General features: G+C 38.4%; 2 protein-coding genes across 5 annotated transcripts in view; one reads left to right on the top strand and one right to left on the bottom strand.

Moving 5' to 3' along the window:
• Positions 1 to 5240, top strand: part of RB1 (RB transcriptional corepressor 1) — a 70609-nt gene extending 65369 nt beyond the window's left edge. The window contains exons 22-27 of one of the 2 annotated variants that reach the window (XM_018071271.2): positions 969 to 1082; positions 1167 to 1333; positions 2224 to 2254; positions 2581 to 2723; positions 3012 to 3061; positions 4052 to 5240. In XM_018071271.2, the coding sequence (XP_017926760.1) occupies positions 969 to 1082; positions 1167 to 1333; positions 2224 to 2254; positions 2581 to 2723; positions 3012 to 3061; positions 4052 to 4125 (579 nt within the window). In that variant the 3' untranslated portion in view covers positions 4126 to 5240. Of the gene's footprint in view, positions 1 to 429; positions 609 to 968; positions 1083 to 1166; positions 1334 to 2223; positions 2255 to 2580; positions 2724 to 3011; positions 3062 to 4051 lie in introns of those variants that run through there. The other variant, XM_029960881.1, reaches the window with a different exon arrangement.
• Positions 5241 to 6721: 1481 nt separating this feature from the next.
• RCBTB2 (RCC1 and BTB domain containing protein 2) overlaps positions 6722 to 21262 on the bottom strand; it is a 36471-nt gene continuing 21930 nt past the window's right edge. For 2 of the 3 annotated variants that reach the window (XM_029960954.1, XM_008929099.3), the window contains 4 exons: positions 18651 to 18777; positions 15502 to 15638; positions 14792 to 14922; positions 6722 to 12129 (listed from right to left, as the gene is read on the bottom strand). In XM_029960954.1, coding sequence (XP_029816814.1) covers positions 11989 to 12129; positions 14792 to 14922; positions 15502 to 15638; positions 18651 to 18777 — 536 coding nt within the window. In that variant the 3' untranslated portion in view covers positions 6722 to 11988. Of the gene's footprint in view, positions 12130 to 14791; positions 14923 to 15501; positions 15639 to 16802; positions 16910 to 18650; positions 18778 to 21262 lie in introns of those variants that run through there. The other variant, XM_029960955.1, reaches the window with a different exon arrangement.

A 21262-nucleotide genomic window follows, 5' to 3' on the forward strand; every position in this document is an offset into this window, starting at 1 on the left:
ATAAAACAAACTACATTTGAACATACAAAGGAAACTTCTACTTCACTGCATCTCCATTTTGTGGAGGAGAAAACGGACTCTAATACTAAATATCTCTTTTAAAGATTTTTTAAAGATTTATTGCATAAATTAAACCTCATTCCATTTTTTTAAAGATACTAAATAATGGTTTATGATTTTATTTGGAGACTAGATGAAAGATTTATGTGTAGAGCTAATAGGATTTTCAAAAATAACACAAGTTCCTTTAGGAGTTATCTAACTTCCCATGGAGCATTAAGGGAAGAGAAGCAGATAACTTTCTACAGAAGCTTTCAATAGAAATACGGTTTGATATGAAATAGAGATGTATGCTTATATATCAAACAGCTGAGTATGAATTAAAGTTGCAGGCTTAATTCTAACATTAAGAAGTTTCTTTCTTCATAGGAGCTTTCATGTACTGAAATTTTTGCACAACACAATAATTAAATCAATAGAAAAATCCTCACCAGTTAAAGGAACTGTAGGCATCCTTTGAGTAGCAGAGTTTCTCATAGTGTATTTGTGGATCTTGGCTAAACTCCAGACTTTGTCTCCAAGCCTATAGAACTATTTTATCCACATCAGGTCAGTAATGAGTTTTTTTAGCCTTCCACAGCATGCACAGTAGTCTAGACGTTTTGACACATGTGTGCGTGAAAGCAAAAGGAGCTTAAATTTGGAAAATGTTAGAACTGCATTCGCACTAAGGGACTGTGCCAGCTAATGAAGTAGATGCTTCTACTGGTGTTCATACATGTTTGGAAAAAAAACCTAACAGTTTAGAGCAGTTCTGAATAGTAGGTACAATGGCTTGCACACAGTCCACATGCCATCCTAGCTATTATCTAACACAGACTTTATGAATGGTTTTATAAGTTTGTCAAATGTAAAATTTTCATTCCTTTTTTTTTTTAACTTGTGTATGATTTTCTCACCCTATGTAGACTTTTAAACGTGTTCTTATCCGGGAAGAACAATATGACTCCATTATAGTCTTTTACAACTTAGTGTTTATGCAGAAGCTGAAAACAAACATTTTGCAGTATGCTTCCAACAGGGTAAGCCATTAGCTCTGTTCATTATTCAGTGGACTAGAAATATATGGACAATAAAATCTTATGATTATTTTATTTTTCTTATAGCCTCCTACTCTGTCACCCATCCCACACATTCCTCGCAGCCCTTACCAGTTTTCCAACTCTCCTCGGCGTGTCCCTGCTGGCAATAACATCTACATCTCACCTTTGAAGAGCCCATACAAATTCTCTGATGGATTTCAGTCACCCACAAAGATGACTCCAAGGTCAAGGTAGGTTGTTGACAAGCATTTCTTTGACTAAATTAAAGGTACTCGGGGGATTTTAGTGGAAGCAAATTAGAAAACTGCAGTCTGTTTTCTCAGTAGTCTGTGGCTGTTATATCTTTTCTGGTTAAAAGTTTGTGTCCCCTATTTGAAACCTTTATTCATTTTTGAGTGCTTTTCTGTTGTGCTCAAGGAGGTTTTTGTTGATTGTTTTTTCCTGGTTTTTTTTACGCCCCCAGAGAGGAATTTCCTGACCTAGTTGCTTAAATGTTGTTGGCTTTGACTCTGGATCACACTCCTGAAAAACAGATGAGCTTTGTGAGCTTGTTCAAAGGGAAAACACTTTTTTGGAACAAAATGTTTATTTAGTTGGCTGAACAGAACATTTCAAAGTGTTGGTCAGTAGTTCTTAGTGGGTGAGGATGACAGCAAATGTGCCAGTTTTCCAGTGGCTTTTCAAACTAGGATCAAGCGAGTCCCAGTGCATCTGGCCCACTGTGTACCAAAGTTTAAATGTTACTGTGTATTTCAGGTTGAAGTCCTGCATGGTTTTGATTAGCAAACACTTAAAGGTAAAGATGAAAGGATGATTGTCTGGGTACCCAACACAGAAGGGTCTTCCTGGTGATAAGGGATAGACTGTGGGGTTCTCTGGTTTTTTTAAGCCACAGTTTCATTTCTGTCTGTGTGATACAGTTGATCTGGTGATTCAGCATTCACTGGCCCAGAGAAAAATATCTCACTGCAGTAAAGCACAGTATGAGTTTGCACTGTTAATGCAGAGAGAGAAGAAGGAACCGTGTTAATGCCTTGTGCTAAGCTCTGCAAATTAGTGGATGCTTCTGTGATTGTTAAATGTAGCTTAATCTTAAACACTTCTCTTCTTCATTTGGCAGAATTTTGGTGTCAATTGGAGAATCGTTTGGGGTGAGTTTTAACATGTTTAATGTCTGGTCTTAAATGCGTGTAACTTTTGGAGGAATGAGACAACCTGCTCACATCTCTGGAACTGGGCAGTGAGTGTGTCTAATTAAATGTAGTAATTACGGGAAAGTTCTTTTAACTCCTTCCAAGTATCCAGATGCACTTTTAAAATGTGCTGCAGTTTATTTTAAGTTGCTGTGGCAGAAGCCAGGGTTCTTAAAACTCCACAGAGCTTTAGAACTCCTAATTTTTTTAGTGGATAATCTGGAAAGTTGGAATCATTTCAGGATTCATCGACAATTATTTCTCTCATTTTCTTGTCACTTCAGACTTCTGAAAAGTTTCAAAAAATAAACCAGATGTTGTGCAACAGTGACGGCCAGCTGAAGCGCAGCGCAGAAGTAAGTGCTGCTCCGAAGCCACTGAAGAGGCTGCGCTTTGATATAGAGGGGCAAGACGAGGCGGATGGAAGGTGAGACTGTCCTTGGCCTTTCAGTAATCTTACATATATTTAGCTCTTGGGGCCTTCCATCCTAACTTCTTCCCGATATCCTGACTTGTGTTAATTTATGAACTTCAGGAACTGTATTAAATGAGATGGTAGCATCATGCTTCTCAATTGGACGCTTTGATGTCAGAAGTGAAGGATTTATTCAGCATGTGTAAGAGAAGGCTATATGAACTAACCTTAATGTAAAGTTTAGGTTACAAGGATAAAGAGGTATTTTTATTGACTTAATCATATGGTTTCTGTCTGCAGCAAACACCTACCCCAGGAGTCCAAGTTCCAACAAAAGCTTGCAGAAATGAGTAAGTATTATTTTCCTCATAAACTGCAGAGCAGTGAGTGCCTTGGATAGAACAGTTTGGGCCCACTCAGATGAAAATTTTGTTCAACACTGATGTCATTTGGGTAACTTGCTTGGGTTTTTTAAAAATGCAGATTACAAAATGGAAATTTACGTACACAGGAAAATGCTTCATGTAGTTTTGTTTGTTGCTTTGCTGTCTTTTATACTAAAATGTCTGACTGCTTTTTCTTCTACTGTGGATTAGCATTTCTTTCAGATTTTATGGGATCAGTTTTCTGTTTCTTCAAATGAAACTCAGATCTAGCTCAGGGAAAGCAAATCAACCCCATCCACACATGAGTTGTATTTTCTGCTCCCGAGAAGGAGCACACTTGGTCTGGCCAGGCATTCTCACTGTCTAGTGGAATCTGAGCTCTGTAGCTGAGCAGATTTGCCCATTAAAAACTCTTACCTTGCTCATCAAGATAGGTATGAGTGTGGATCTGGGCACCTCTCCTTTATTTTAAGGTAGGGGAAATATTTCAGTGTTTATTTGTGTCAGAGGTTAAGAAGGAGAGTTCTATCTCATGTCCAGTGGTGTTAGTGTGTGCCACTGAGGGGAAAAGGCATTTCCTGGCCAGCTGGCTTTGGGATGTGGGCACTGCTCAGCCCACAGCATCTGCCTGGCAACAAAGCAAGATTCCCTGTGTGATACAGACCATCTGCCCACCTCAAGGATGCAAATGGACACAGTGAGGGTACAGAAACAATGAGAACTTGAGTAAACAGGTGGAAGAAATTTTCTAAGATGTGTAAGATTTAGCAAGAATTGCCAAAGCAATGCAGAATTAGGTGTTTATTTTATAATGAGGGATTTGGTTTATTTAGAATTCAGATTAGTGTACTTCTATTCCATGTGTCATTACAAATTTTTACAATAATCAGTCCAAAGTAATTATGAAGAAAATGATTTCATTTCATTCTTTTTGGTTTTGGTTTTTTTTTCTAGCATCTACTCGAACAAGAATGCAAAAGCAGAAGCTGAATGATGGAAATGATACCTTAGCCAATGAAGAAAAGTGAGATTCTTCTCAGGACCAGGGGCTGCACTGCTGGCCCTCTTAGATTGTTTTTGTTTTACAGCCTTCATTAATAGAGTTGCATTTTTAGTTGCTTTTTATTCCAAACTGCTAGTTTGAAAGCATTTGTACTTCTTAAATTGTTAAATGTTTTTCATGATACCTTTACCTTATGATGTAGCATATATACAATATAAGCCACTGAATTTAATTTATATATATTTTTGAGGGTTTTAAAAACAGAGTTGCAAGGTTTCTGAATTTCCTGTTGCAGAGTTACTGATATAAGCCAATTCAGTCTCCTTGGACTGAATTCTTTCTGCCTAAAGATGAAATGTTAGCTAGTATGATATGAAGTGCACTAATTTTGTTTCTTAGATTTGATTTTTAGATTTTCATTACTTGCAAATTTTTAAAATGAGGGGCCAGATACTGCAAAGATTTCTGTCTCTACACATAACTAGCGCATCAAGTTCCCGTTAACTTAAACTGGACAGCAGTCGTAGGCCTTGTGCAGTGTGGGCCTCGCCTCAGAAGTACAGCCTGAGTTCAAAGTGAGATCATTACGCAGCCGCGCTACTGAAACCAGTACTTGGCATTTTGCAGTTTTCCAGTGTAATTTCAGAGGGCAGTTAGACTCTCCATCAGTTTGAAGTTCAAAAAAATATGATTCCCACAGAGATCCATCCCAGAATCCTACAGAGAATCTTCCCAGAAGCTGAAGCCGCTTTCCATATGCAGAGTAATTGATGTGCACTTTCTTATCTTGGAAAATCTCAAAAGAAAAAACAAACAAACAAACCAACCTAAACCTCACCTGGTACACATAAGAATTCAAAATTCTAATAATGTAGAATTTTCTTGATTTTTCTCAAATTTTTACCTAACTGTAGCCAAGCAAAACAGCTTAAGAAGCAGCTGAAGGCTGAGTGACTCCATTTGGGTTCCAGGTGAGAGTAGCCTGAACTCTAAAAGCACAGGACATCTCCTGTTGGCCTTACTGCAGCCTGCACAAAAGCTGAATGCGGTGAACCCGTGTTGGGAAAATCAATCTGCCTTATTTTACTGAAAAGGCAGTTAATTGGGCAATTTGTGAATGGTTGCAACTAGCAAAAAAAACCCCATACCTCAACTTTTTGTCATCTTTTGTATTGGTAAGTTTCTGATTCAGATACTGGAATTTTTCTTTCAATGACTAAGCTTTGTAAAATACACATAACAAAAGCACATTTTTTACTTCCAGTAGATTAAAATATAAGCAAATGTCTTGCTTTAAAATAACCGATTTTTATGGAATTTAGCTTTTGCAGCTACTTAAATTAAAAACAGTTACAGTAGAAAAGCATGGTGTTCATGACACAAACATTCTAAACCAACATCTTCTCCAAGTAGCTTATTTACAGGTTGTTTAGCTGACCTTAGAGTACTTACAGTAGGATTTTTTTAAAGATCTATTTGAACCTAATCCTAGAGCTACTAAAAATTCTACGAGCAGCACACTGATGTGTAAATGAATTTTAAAATAATATCGAGGGGTTTTTTAAACTCAGTACAGCTTCAGCGTTCTTCCTGAAAAATGTACAGAAGTTTTAAGAGTACCTTATGTTTATTTTCTCACTTTTTGCAGAGTTTTACAGAAAGAATGTATCTTAGCATTGGGGTACACTGACTTAAGCTCTGTTACAGTAGTCAGGGTTCTTCCTTTGGTGAGGGGAAGAATACAGAGTCCAGTACCTAAACAGATTCATTATTTCTTTACTGTGACAATGTATTTTTTTGTTCAAACAGACTGAAGGCTTTACATGAAAAGTATGATAATATTTTATACAACTAATCAGTTTCTCTCCTTTCAAGATAAATAAAATAGCTTTTAAAAGATTTATAGTCAGTAGTTTTCTTTTACTAGATGGGAAGGTGACTTCATATGGTGATGATGTCCTCCTGTATCACACCATGACTGCAGCTGAGACAAGCAGAGGTCACTCCATCTCCAGTGATTATGTTTGGGTGCAGAGGTCCAAAGAGTTGCATGTTTGGGCTTGTGGTTACCTTCAGAGGCTTCCATGGGATGTTCTGGAAATAGTCTCATCAGACCTTGTAGCAGGGTCACTGTTGGTAATGCTGGCAGATGCAGGCCTGTAGCATCTGGGTCATTGTCATGGCCCTTACGTGGTCCTTCAGGAGGTTGATGTCTGCATCTAGAAACGTTCCCTTCATGAGTTGAGGAGGGTTTAGGTTGGATAGGAGGAAAAGATTCTTCACCCAGAAAGCAGCTGGGCACTGGAACAGGCTCCCCAGGGAAGTGGTCATGGCACCAAGCCTGCCAGAGTTCAAGAAGCATTTGGATAACACTTTCTGGCACATGGTGTGACTCTTGGGGTGTCCTGTGCAGTTCCTGGAGTTGGACTTGATGATCATAATGGGTCCCTTCCCACTCAGCATATTCTATGACTTCACCACCCTGCTTTTCATAAGCAATTCCTTTGCTCTCAAAACTGCTGGAAATAGCCAGGGTACCAAGCTCCAGTGTCAGCCACCATGGCTTTGGTGTCTGGCTGTGGGCACATCAGCCTCGCAGGCTCCCTGTCCCTGCCTTTTTAGAGTCCAGAGGTGCTTGTGACTCACGACACTGCTGAGCCTGCAGGGCTGTTTATAGCATCAGTGTTCAGGACAATGCTTAGGGCACAAAGTGCACTGGCTAGCTTGCCAGTTCCTGCCCCCTCAAAAAAAAAGCATTTTCAGAGTCTTTTTTTAAACAGATATGTATGCAAATAAGCATATGTTGAAACTAATGGCTTTTTATCAGATATATGGAAATTTTACCATTTGACAGCACTTTTCTCAGAGCAAGACCTTGTACTAAAAATGGCTTGGAATATTGCAACTGTGTTCTAGGAAAAAAGAAAACTAGGATTCACAGCAGAAGAGTTGGACAAAAAATGTGATGGGCATTTTAGGTGCCTAACGGTAAGTGTTGCACCACTGGTTGAATGATAATCGCTGTGGAGAAACATAAATTTCTGGAGAAAATATGTCCCTGCCTAAAACTTACATGTAAGATGAGATCAGGTGAATTGAATCTTGGAAAGGCTTGTTTCTGTCCATTGATGCTTAAAGGAATTTAATCTACTGGCTTGGCTGTGTAGCCAGCTGAAGACTGATGAGCTGATTCCCAGCCTCTTCATTTGCTGTTCTATACCTTCATCTCTTCCTGTTGTCCACTGTTTCCAAATGAATGCTGTTGGTTCTTATGTGTCACAGGAACTTATTTTTTCCTCACTGCATTTGACTTGCAAGTGAAGAATTTTGTGCTTAGGCAGTGCTAGTCCAGAAGGGCTGTAGTAAAGAGCAAGTTCCTCACAGGTGCTGGAACAGCCATGGGAATGTGTGAAACTGCACATTTTCAAGTACAGGAGTGGCTGGAGAAGGTGCTGGTTGTGTGATACCAGTACAAAGTACCAGCTGAAATATTTTAAATTGTAACAAGCTGGTCATAATGTGCATTTGCTTAAGAAACAATGATTAGTGTTCTGAGGACCATTTTATTAATCATTAAGACACTAGGGCATTAATTTCTTTGGAAGGTGGAATACAATTGCATAAATTATCCAGCTTACAAATGTGTTATCTTGTGATAATGATTTCCTGAAGAACACAAATAGCCTTTAAGGTACCTCTGTGAAATATTATCTGGTTTAATTAACTACTTAGTCAACTTAGTCTACAAGCATCAAACTTTCTTCATTTCTACTGAAAAGAATAGAAAAAATCCCACTCATACTCTTTTAAATATTATGGCATTTTTATTAATGATCTATTAAACCAGGTAAGTTTATAAAGAAACAAAAATTCAAAACATATATTTAGATTCAGGCTGTAAACTTTCTACATCATTACAGAATCACAGAATATGCTGAGTTGGAAGGGACCCAAAGGATCATTGAGTCCAACTCCTGGCCCTGCACTGGACCATCTCCGAGAGTCACACCATGGGCCCAGGAGTATTGTCCAAATGCTTCTCGAACTCTGTCAGGCTTGGTGCTGTGACCACTGCCCTGGGGAGCCTGTTCCAGTGCCCAACCGCCCTCTGGGTGAGGAATGTTTTTCTAATATCCAACCTAAACCTCCCCTGACACAACTTCAGGCCATTCCCTCAGGTTCTGTCACTGGTCACCACAGAGAAGAGATCAGTGCCTGCCCCTCCTCCTCCTCTCACAAGGAAGCTGTGGACTGCAATGAGGGCTCCCCTCAGTCTCCTCCTCTCCAGGCTGAACAGACCAAGTGACCTCAGCTGCTCCTCATACAGCTTCCCCTCAAGGCCCTTCACCATCTCCATTGCTCTCCTTTGGACAATGAGTCCTGCCTCTATGGGGTAAGTAAATGCTTTGTTTTACAAGGAAAGCCCATGGAAATTGTTCAGATCATATAAAAACAGCAGTTTACATAGTTATCAGGCATTGTAACAAAACTCTACAGCTGGCTACTATATGACAATGCAGTGCTGGCTTGTAGCTTCAGTAACTTAGGAGAACCTTTAAATGACCCTCCCTCTGTAATTTCTTTTTCTTTCAAATTCCATTTGACTCCCTTTCTGCTAAGTGGAACACTGCTCTTTATTTAAATCCCAGACACAGTTTATGCTTGACCATATTTTCACTCTTTAATAAATACCTTTTGTCTGTGGCATCCTCAAACAGAACAAAACTGTATTACGTAATTTACCCAGCAAGATCCACAAACACAAGTTTGTTGCAGACTATCTCACAATGGTAAAATGCATCCTTACTTTCTTCCGAAATGTCCCATGGTTAGGTTTCAAGCACATATTTACATACATCCATCCATCCACATTTAACCACCTAAGCCAGTATATTTTCTTAAACATTGAGCTTTAAGTGCCCAAGAAAGTGCATGCAACAAAAGTTAAAAAAATTAAATAAATAACTGTCTCTAGGAATGTAACACTATCACATCCAGGTCACATGATACAGATGTTATGTATAAACGGCAACACTGACACATTGAATCTTTCACCCTCATTCAGTCCAGAGATGCTTTTTCTCAAGATTACAGGCTTTGTTAATTACTTTGAAATTGCATCTGGGCTTTAATGTGTACAGTTGTTTGGAAATTAGGAGCAGGAAGGAAATAAATTGGAAAAAATGGCACTATTGTTTATATTAAGCTAAAAATGCCTTGTTTCAAGTAGCATGTCATTTTGATTGCCGTAAGTGTTCAACTACTGTGTTATGAACTTGAGTCAATGCAGGAGGGTGGTATCCCTCTCCAGCACTATCATTCCATGGAGTAGTATCTCCAGGGAGCCAGAGAATGTTTTTTATTAGATGTTGAGTCAAAAACCACATAATTTCATATTTACAGTTTTGGTTTGTTTCTTTAAGTAAAGCAACAGAAACACCTGCAGAGACCTTTTATAGTACATGTCTTAGGAAGGCTGGAGTGACCACAGAAAGGCCATTACCAGAGGCATGGCTGCCCAGCTGGTTCCAGTTCCCAGTAGACTGGCTGTGTGCTGTCATAATGCCATCTGTATGGAACAGGGTCTGGTACAAGCTGCTGTCCAAAGTTTGGGCTGTGGTAGTACACCCTCATTCTGTGTGCTGCTACAGCTAAGGAAGTGCTGGGAGGTGAGTCTGGCAGTTCATATGCCCAGAACTGAAAAGGGGAAACTTCAGCCATCCCAGGCTTAACCAGGGATATACAGCCTTGGCTTACACAGGATCCCTTGTGTGTATGCTTTGGTATGATCAGTGCTGGGCTATAGCACACAAGGTTTGCAGTAAAGTTGTGCCCTACCATGATACTGTTTTACTGTCTGCATTAGCCTCTATTTGTGTACTGGCATCAAGTGCTTTTCAACACAAACTTAGCAAAACTGATCTCTTCCCCCAGCAAAGCTGTGGTTTTGATGAAACTGCAAAGGATGTACTGGAAAGATATTGAGTACTTCTGCTTGAATACAAAATACAGACACAACTGCTGAAGTATGGACTTACTCTGCTGGAGGGAGTTGTACTAGTCACAGAGGGGGTGGCAGAATTTGCTCGTTAGCCATAGGTGATCCAATATATTTCCAGTGAAAGTCTGAGGCAAATGTCTCAAACACAAGTAAATATTTACGACAACATTTTCAAAAATATTTGATCATCGCCCTCTTCATAAGTAAATCCTGCTGTCTGCATGCTTCACCCTTCCAACTCACACCCACAAGGTCTGATGTGAAGAGGGGCAATACTCATTACTTCTCATCTTTTCCTCTGGAGTATGTGCTGCTCCTTTTCCTACTGCTCCTCAAAGAACAGGATTGTTTGAGAAATGAGCCTCCAATACAGTAAAGAACAGTTATTTCTACTTTAGAAATGAAGATGTGATCATTTAAGGGAATTAGTTTCTTAGAAACCACATCTGAGGATTATAAAAAGTCATTGAAGGATTCAGTGGAACAGCGGTGATCTGCAGGAAGGTCACAATGACTGTATTAGTATACTGAGCCTAGTCATCCAGCTTCTTGTCTTCCCCATTTGTAAAATACTGCAAAAGGCACTTGAAGTCACTTCACTCAGTCAAAATTTTAAGAGAAATAAATGCTCAGGGTTAATTCAGAGTTACTTCTTGGAAAATTAAAGAAAATGCTCCATAAGCTTCACATCTTTTGTAATGGGGCAAACCTTCCTCTGTGCAGCACTGAGTGGGGTTTTTATCTTAACTCACTTCAGTCAGTTAGAAAATAAGCATCTGCTCTACCTTAGCCATTGCTCATCAGTGATGGGAGAGAGGCATGTCCAGAGGGCAACTCCTCTCTCCTAAACAGACCTATTAGCTAAGTGGTATGGTCACCTTGCAGTACTGACCAAAGGAGAATTTGAAACAATGTATTTGGACAAGGTGTCTTTATTGCCATGTGGAAACTACTGTGAGTTTCACTCTTAGGATTTGATTGTAAGGCCCATGTTACCACTTCGAAATCACCTTTTTCTCAGTTTTTCTGAAGAAGGTCTATCTCAGGACAGATAGCAAGACAGGCATAAATAAACCTCAAGCAGAACTCCTTTTCTTGAAATTTTGCTTGGGTTTGCAACTAAATTATTTTCTTGGTAGTAAAACTCATAGCACGAGAATTCACATCCAGACAAATACAGTGAATGCTTCCTGGCCCCTTCCTGGCCCACTAGAGTGCCAAGAACTGTGTTCAGTGTAATGGAAAGGGAGATTCTTTTCATTCTGCCTAAACAGTGGACATAAATGCTGGAAACTCAAAGCTGTAATATCCTGCTGAAGCTCCTCATAAATAAACTCCAAATAAACAGCAACTGAGATATATCCTCCTGCCAGTCAGAAAGCCTCTCATGCTAAAGAATTTATATTACTTTATCATATGTTCAGAAAATCAAGTTTGGATCTTCACTGGATGATAAACCAGACAAAAAGAAGCCCACTATGACATATTAACTTACTTTTAAAAGTACACTATGAAAGTTTTAGCAGCAAACAGGTTACTGTCCCATACAATCCAAATGCACATTGTTTAAAAAAAAAAAAAATCAAACCAGACAGAGCAGATAACGATAGATTTGTTTGCTTGATTTTGAGTGGGAAAGAGTAGTTTCTGCATTAGATTTTTGGGTTAAAATCTCATGGCTGTTGGCAATGAACAGTTACCACACATCTATGCTGTAGCCGTCTTTACAAAACCTGCATGTTAGTGGACTTTTACACATTTCTTAAGCTGATGGACACTGAGACTTTCTTTCCAAACCACTGCACATTCTGACCATGGAGAAGTTCTCCAAAGAAGTGTTTCCAGGAGGGAAGAGAACACACTCTTCAGCTTGGTGGTAGTCAGACCTCAATTTCGGAATGCTCCCACTCTGCTTGCTTTGCTAATGAAGTTTTTCAGGAGGTCGTGGTCCATTTCTGCAAAGCCTTGAGTTTGTGTAACAACAGTTAAATGGTTTATGCAAAATCTGAAGCAAAATTCTTCCAAGTCCTAGAAACAAATTGAGATAATTTGCAATATGAATGACTGATAAAAAAATATTATTATTATTATTAGTTTCAAAACCTGTCATTTAATTAGCAAAGAACATACCAGACTGTTCATACCAACCCCTTTTCTAATCTGTTTGATGAAATCACAAATGATAGGATGAAATTTGTTCACAGAAATTATTCAACAAACCCCCTTTGAGAAAACAAGAATAGCCACCTAAATAAAATCAAGAACTCCATGACATTTACTGAGGTCATTAGAAAAGTTACCAGTAAGTGAAACCATCAGTTTTTCCCACATAGAACTACTAGAGCCTCAATAACTCCTTTTTTTTCCTTCCTGCCTTGAATAGAGTAGTGGTCCTTTAAAAAATAGCAGATATTCCAGTCTTGCTGCAAATAAAAGCAAAATATGATGCAATATCTGATGATCTCACTGAACACAAACTGGATATTAGGATACACATGTCTTTTGTGGCAAACCTAGGAATTGTATCCCCCATCCACTGGGATTCCTAGATAGCAAAAAAGGTTCTGGCTTGTCCTGGTCAGGCTGAAACAGGACGCTGAGATGTTCAGCACAGGTTAGGTACAAGCCATTAAGCCATACAACCATGATTTCATGCAGCGAACTTTGCCCACTCAAACTCCTCACGACAGTGGCAATCCTTCTCTCCATGCACTGGATCAGCCTCCTTTAGTTGGTTCCTATGCAACAACTTGCTGTGAAGCAAAATGAATTACCTTCTGCAGGAAGCAGAGCTGGAGCCAGCAGCAAGGCAAATCTAAATTGGCAGTATGATCCATAAGCTATGAACTCCTCAAGGGTTACAGCAAAAAGAGGTCTTTTAACCTATGCCAATTTGATTCTATGTTAACTACACTATCATTGCAGCCTGGAGATTAATAGTACAAAGATACTCAGCAGAATACTTGTGCATTTTCCCTTTGAAACCTTTTCCTTAGATTCCATGTTTCAAGTCTATTTCCCCTGTCAAGATGTAACTAAAGCTTTAACAGAAGCACAAAATATCCTTCAAGAAATAAGGTATAACAAGTATGCACAGGAAGGCAATTGGATCTCTCATCAACAAGTACTGGAAAACTAAGAAAAGGAATGAGAATAGAAGAAGCAGCAAAAAACCACAGAGGAAACAAAAAATGTAGAAGATCAAAGACAATGACAGCAGACCTGAATGGTACTGCCAGAACCTCAGTTGCTTTACAGTCAGTGTGTGAACTAATTCATCATCTGACAATCATGTAAAATATTACATTTTGAAAGAGTAAAACACTGAACCACAGAAGGAAGAGGAGGGTAACATATATTTAGTTATCTAGCCAATCCCTTTTCTTGTGTTTCAGCTGTTATAAACTCTAGAATTCTGTCCAGGCTAGTTTTACTACTTCACAATACACCTAAATATGTCTTTAACTACTCCTTAACTACTTCAGCTGATACAGGACAACTGAAAATATTTCTGCTTCAAAGATGTTTGAAACTGTTGAAAAGCTTATAACAGGAGAAACTCCAGGGTAAAGTTTTAATGACAAGTCTGCTGTTAAGAGAACCACATCATTGGGTCATGCCTTCCTGTACAGTCTTCCCTGATATGCTGGGCTTGTACCAGCACAGTACTCTGAAAGTACAACTCTTTGCCTCAGTTGTTCATGCTCTCTGTTACTGATACCTTGGTTACAAATGCAGCTGACAATCTTATTATCTCCTAACCTGTTGTTATCCCCTCTTTCAATTTACAGAACTCACTGACTTCTGGCCTCCTCTTTGCAACTCCTACACAAATTCACCTCCTCTAGTCACCATACAGCACTGACTACTGGAACATTCTTAACTCAGTTTTTGTTTCAGTTTCTTCTTTCTATTTGTTTCCTATACCTGTAAGGTATAGGTATATTGATCCACCATGTTATGCTTCTAGCCTCTCCTCTTTTAAAACTTCATCCTACATTTCACAGCCAGGCAAAGGCAAAAACCCAAGTATTTTTTAAAATAAAAACATTGTAACCAGCTACATATTCTGACTCTTCTAATAGCCAAAAAGTGCTTGCAGTGCACTGATAACAAGTTGAGTGCTAGTGACACATTCCAGAGCCAAGGGCAGACCAGATGACAGGATATGGGGAGAGTAATAACAATAGGTAATTTGTTGTATGTCAGCACAATTCACTGTAAACAGTACTGCAAAAGCACTTTATTTAAGCACAAGTTTAAATAAGGAGGGACTTCACAGGTAAATACTCCCACTGCCTGTAAAAGCCAGTATCACAATGACTGTACCAGACACTGGCAGACAGAATGATCAGCTGTAGAACTTGAGGAGTGAAAGGCAGTGCAAAATCCAAAGGCAGTGAGACATTCGCATGCCATGCCCTGACATGCCAGGAAGCAGATTAAGAACTCTGACTCACAGGTGCAAGTCAGGAGGCCAGAAAGAAAACACTAGTACCTGGTTGGTTGGTTGTTTTTTTTGTTGCTGTTTTTTTGGGTTTTTTATAGTTTAAAAAGGAGAAAACAAACATCTGGGAAGGCAGAAAGGGAAATTACAGTAATCATGACTCATCAATGAAATGCAGCTATGTTTATATTAAGCAGCTTTATTTCTCAGAAAACAACTGCTTGCCTGAAGAGAAATTCTTACCTGAGCTTCGTATTTGACAGCAGCAGAAAGAAGAGCAATGGCATTCTCTTCACAAATGCCTTGTTTGATCGTTTGCTGGCAAAGCTTTTTCAATCTGTTTTCTCTATACAGTGTTGCCAAATCTAGTAGCCCTGTGGAAAATTCATTAAGTTAATCAATTACCATATTATTTTAGACTAAAATAATCAAAGACCAGTTATATTTTTTCCCGAGATGCATTTTTTAAGGTCCTCTATAGACATATCAAAAAAGGAACCATTTTATTACTATGCAAGTGTTATGTTTTCTTGTTTTCTTGTTCACTGTATTGCATCTCATTCTAGGCATCAATTACTGACTTACATCCTCTTAAATTCATCTGGGGAACAGCTCCCTTTTCATTCATGATCAAATCACCACAGACACTCAAACGGAAGAGTTTTAAGATGGAATTTGTGCCTTTTTAAGGGAAAAAACCAATTCTTAATAGGAGAAACAATGAGTCCTTAGTGAACATTTTGCATCTCTGATCTTACTGCATCCCCACTGCTCATTCTCCTTGGGCATGTTTTCTGCTATTGCATCCCTTCTTCCTGACACGTGCCAAAGTCAAGATTTAAGTGCTAATAAAACTAAAATTAACAAGCCCTGCTTTCCTCACCCTATTACGATACAGAGCTTGAACTTTTTAGAAACAGTAACCTGGATTTATTTCCATTTATGCCAAATACCTATTGCATCTTCGGGAGGGAGCCTAATGTTGTCTGTGTACAGGTATTCCAGGAAGGCTCGGTAAACAGGATAAGAAAATTCACTCATTTCTATAATTTCATCATCACTATTCAATGTGGAGCGAAAATGTTCACACCTACAAAACACAATCAGAGGTTGCATACTGTAAAGAGTTAAGCTGGAAAGATGTTAGTAAAGAAGTTGGTAAAGAAGTCGGCAAAAAAAAGGCAAGAAGTTGGTAAAAAAATCAGTCATAACAGACAAAATACACAAGCATAAACTCTAGCTACATGATTTCTTGGTTTGAACATGTTAATTTCTTTAAGCCTTATGAGGTTAATAAGCCTGATATACACAATTCAGATTTTTAATTCTGTTATTAATATTTCATGGTAGGCTCTATTTCTACTTATAATATCTACAAGGATGACCCATGTGTTTTTTATGCCATTTTCTTAAACACATTATACATTAACTATGAATTTTATTACCTGGCTCATAACAGATAACAGATTAATTTACACAATTCTGAGATTTGACCCCGATTTCTCCAACATGAGCTAATGAAGAGGGAAATTATTAACAATTTTAGATATCATTTATTCCAGAGTCCATACACAATTTAGCATTAAATATTATGTTCAAGGACTAAATTATTTGAAGACACTCTCACTCAGATCTTTCATCACCTTTTTCTTCTAAGTCTGAATACTTTGTGACAGATACAAACAAGGACAAAGCACTACCTTTGATAGCTGTAATCTGCAGTTTACAGTTCACAGTAATTTACAATGCACTGTAACTTACTGTTCCTTAAAAAACATCCTAATACATGCATTGTTTTCAAAATTTTTTGTTGAGGTAAATGAACATCACCACCTCTGATAACCTTTCCTATAACAACCACAATTTAATCAGACTTTTTTATAGTACACTAATTTAGAACTCTCCCACATCTGAATTTTCTCTTCTTTTACTAAAACTTTTCTATAAAAGGTAGGATGGTTTTCTTTTAGTGTCCCTGGGACAAAACTACAACAAAGACAGTATCACTTAAATACAAATGAACAATAATTATTTAACTTATCACTTAACTTCTTCACATTTGATTTTACTGGTTATTGAAAGAAATTATTTTCTTAGTATTTTGGGACTTCTAATAAAATAAAAGGAACCTGAAGTCAAAATCATAAAGAAATAAGAAGTCATTATCTAGCTTCTGGCATGTCTTTTACCACATTCTGGCATTGGGAGAGGCAGACCAAACCCCACTGTTTTGCTTCCCAGGGCCTCATGTTAAGTAGTGGTGACCATGCTATCCATCCAGCGTGGAACAGGCCTTGGGAATAGTCTGTTGCTCCAATGGCACCACATGGAAGTCAGAGAGAAGGTGGTGCACATTGCTCCCTTAAAGATTAATAAGTAAATAAATAAAAATTGGTTAGTACACATCCTCTGGTCTGCAAAGTATCTTGGAGTGACTCATCCTTTGGAGTGTCTGTCTCCCTCTCACTATCTCTCAGTGGAGACAGACCAGACACCTAATTTTGGCTGACTAAATGCAGAGCTGAGAATCCCACCCACATGCTCATAATGTATCTGTTTCTGTGGCTTGGGCTGCCTCTCACTGAGTGGGACATTCCCTGACATTTCTCTTCCACTGCAAGCCAAGAACCACCAACAGTTGGATCTAGTTCAAGAACAGGAATAGAACAAGATGGAAAAAATTCCTCTAAAGTAGTACAGAAATGACTGGATAATGAAGAGGAACTTTACCGGCACTGTATTCATGACAATGCTTTGAACAGGCCAAATGTTGCAAAATACCATTTTAAATACATTATCCTCTGATCCAGATGCATCTGAGACTTAAAGAAAATATTAATTTTACAGACTGTGCCTGATGCTTTATTATTCCTCCATATTATTTTGATAATCCCATCTATTTAAATTCATTTTAGAATTAGACACATTTCCTTCACAGAATGCCATATAGTCTGAGAGAAGTAGAGCAAGAAAAAGGAAATAAGGGAAAGTTACATATAGTCAGATTATCACAAAAAAGAACCTCAGGAACATTTCGGGGATCCATGAGATTTGCCGAGGTATCTGATGGAGGACACATGGCATTCCAAACAAAGAGGGTGGACTATAGGCACGAGTGTAATGTACAAGCAATGAATCCAGTAAAGGGAAGAAAATAGTAATACAGGTAATTGGAGTAGTAAGGGGAGAGCAGAAAAGACCAAAAAAAGGACAGGCAAGAATTGACAGGGAATTTTAATTTTACGCAGTAATATACAAGAAATCACTAACAGGACTCAGGAGCAAAAGTAGGAAGGTAAAACTGGTGATAAGCAGGATGAGATAGCCAAGCACTTTGAGAAAGAAGACAGCAAAGAGAAAAAAATATTGTAACAATGAGGAGGATGAAGCAGAAGCAGTTAGCAAGGCAGAAGAGATCTAAAGCAGTGTCTCAAGAATATCCCAGCGGAAACTGTTTCAGCAGTAGCAAACTAATCTCTGCATGTTTATAACAACATGATTACTCTGTAAATCTGTGTATGTTAAGTCTCACTGTAAAGCTGAAAAACCAAAAGAGAAGCCATTTTAAAAGTCAGACTGTTTGAAAAAAGCAGAATGAGAAATTTGATAAAAAAAGGGGGAAAAAAAAGATAATCTGAACAGCACCTACAGAAATTGTTGAAACAACTGAAGGGTCCTGTGGAAGGAAAGAAAGGCAAGAATAAACACAAAACCCTCAAGTCATTTCACTGGAGGAAGCCAAGCATATAAAGGAGGAAAAACTGATTCAAACTCCTGAGAAGACAGCAGAAGGAAGTGAGCCTTTTCCTCAGTAGAAAAAGGTTATTGGAAATCAAGGTCAAGGCTATTTAGGTAGCACAGAGGATAAATGTCAGATGGAGGGAAGTGATGAAAAAACTAGTAGTAAAGCAGCATGTCTGATAATCAAAAGGAGCGATGAAATGAGGAAAAAAGACTAACAGTGAAGGATAGCAGGTGAATCCCATGGCTCAGAGAAAAGAGAGTTTGTAAAAATAAGTCAAGAATTTTTGCAGTAATTACTCAGCACAGTGGACTATGCTACACAGTTTGGTTTATATAGTTTATACAGTTTGTGCCTTACCTAATTTTGAGAAGAACTTTATGAACATGAATGTATTTTCCATCCACTAGAAACTTCAGGTCTGCAGTTTCAGGGTTGTCAAATTCCTTTTTTAGTGACTGGGCTACTGTTAGGTGGTCATCAGGCTCTAGAATAAAAAGGGGACTTGATAGTAAGTAGTAATCACTACACGTATCTCCCATTACAACATCATGGGTATCTGTCAGCAATTAACACTTTTAATAAATATGACATCTCCTTAAGGTTAGTAAAAAACCCCAGCAGATGATGTGTTCTCTATGAGTTCCAGAAAAGCAAAGAAAGGGCAGCTTTCTTCAGTCCCTACTAGTTTCCTAATCCAAGTAAACATCTCTATTTAAAAACCTGTAAGTTCCATTCTTTTAACTCATCTATATAATGCCAGAAAAAAAAGTTAACAGTCCCAGGAGTTTACTGCTGCATTTGATAGAAAAATGTTATCAGCCATTACTGAGTAAAGTATTCCAAATTAAAATTGTTACTTATTATAAAATACCCAAAAGGTCAATAAAATAATCACAATACAATTTTCTAAAATGCTCCCACAAGGAGACATTATCTTATAGCAAAAATAAATCTATTGCATAAACAACATATGGATTGCAGTGAAACTGCCCAGTACAATATCCCTAAAAGTAAATACCAACACTAAGTTGGTATTTAGACCAACCAAATATATTCAAAAAGAGTAGTTTTCCCTAGATTTAATAGTGCTAGAAGCACTCTGTGTGAACGTCTGCATACTCCTGTGTGTCTTATGTATATTTGTATGTATATCCCACTCAGTATGTGACAGCTTTGAAAAGTCATCCACTGTCTGCATACAAACTTTTACCTCCTGAACTGATCCAGATCCCCACCATATTTGGCAGTATCAGAGAACTATCCTCTTTAATACTACTGAAGAAAAAAATCAACAACCCACCCCCCAAACCTCATTCTTAATCCTGAAAACATTTTTTGTCTTCTTACCATATAAATACATATTATGGGTTTACACAGATCTTGTGAGTCAGTAATTAGTTGTTCTCTACAGAAAATTACATAAATGCTAGGTCCTCTAACTTACCAAACTAGAAATCAAAATAGTATTCTGCTGGAAATGGAAAGACCTTCTCCACAAGCTCTAGAAAAAACTTAGCACATACACACTTTGATACTGTTACACTTTGTTTAGCACAATCATTTTTCATTTAATTTAGAGGATGTCACTTATGTTCAGCTATACCCAATTAGGGCAATATTACTGAACTGCGGCGGCTTACAGGTAAAATGATTGGAGAAGGTGGGGGAGAGAAATCCAGTGTAGTGATAAAATAAAATATCCTTCTGAAACAATGATACTGTAAAATGCTTTGTTAGTTCTTATTTTGTACAACATGTGGTTTATTTATTCAGACCTCTGCTATCCAAACAAGTAATCATTTTAAGCACTAATGCAAAGCTGAAGCTCTCCTTCAAAGTTAAGTGGCAATCCGGATGTCCACCGACACACATCTCCAGATGACTTCTACAGCCAGCAGAGGAAAACTGAGTAAGATGTTCAGCTTTGAAATTCTCAGAGGGAAAACAGATGCTTTTATTTGTTACAGCAGCTAAGGGGGAGCCAGAGGAAGGAAACGAAGAGGCCGTTCACACTGACAAGGCACAGAGCCAAGAAAACGCCTTAACAGTCAGTGCTAAGAACTGCATTAGAAATGTTAGAACTGCCACAAACAGGGAGTGGATGGGAATGTCTGGGTGTGGAAGCACCAGAATAAAACAGACACAGACGGGCTGTAAGCATGGCAGATGTCCATGGCACCTAGTTCAGCAAATTTAAGATCCTAGGATGCAGCTGCCTGAGGATTCTCACCACGCATAGATCAGATGACAAACAACAGTGAGTCAGTCCTGACAACTTGCCAAGGGGGGACTGGATGAAGAGGTTAGTCACTCTCAGCTCCCAGAGCATGCAAAAAGGCGCATCCAAAACCAGCAAAGAGTCACTAACTAAAAGGAATTCAGGAGATATGAAAAGGGCCTGATAGCCAGCATCCTTTATCCTGTGTCATCACAAGGAACCCTCAGATCACCTGAATACACATTTTAGTGCCAGGATGCTGGATAGACCATTTGGCACATATGAGAATGTGTGCCACAAATTTGAAAGTGCATCTGAAACTAGTTTTGTTTAAAAGTAAAGTAACCTTTTCCTCCTGTAAGGTTTCACCTTATGCTTTGGCAGAATGTTATTACAGTGTCTTAGTGTTATTTTCAAAGTGACCAAGACATCAAGGTCAAAAAAATCTCCCCAAAAAATGGGCAGCTGCTACAGTAAAAAATTACTGCCGCGGTGCCATACAGCAACACAAGAGCAATAATGAAGGCATTACAGAAATGGGATGAAGCATGATGGACTCAGTACAGTTCAAATTACAAATTAAAAAATTGCTGCATTCTAGCTTTTAGCTTAAGCTCCCAGATGACACCCATAGACAACCTAATCTTTGATTAGGTCAGCAAAACTTTATTAGCAACCATTACAAGATTGAACTGTAGCTGAAGAATGAGCTTTCTCTTAGACAGTGGTATATACTTAACTCTTCTAGTCA

The sequence above is a fragment of the Manacus vitellinus genome, unplaced genomic scaffold (assembly GCF_001715985.3).
Source record: "Manacus vitellinus isolate BGI_N305 unplaced genomic scaffold, ASM171598v3 scaffold_2_pilon, whole genome shotgun sequence".
In the NCBI taxonomy this organism is placed as follows: Eukaryota; Metazoa; Chordata; class Aves; order Passeriformes; family Pipridae; genus Manacus; species Manacus vitellinus.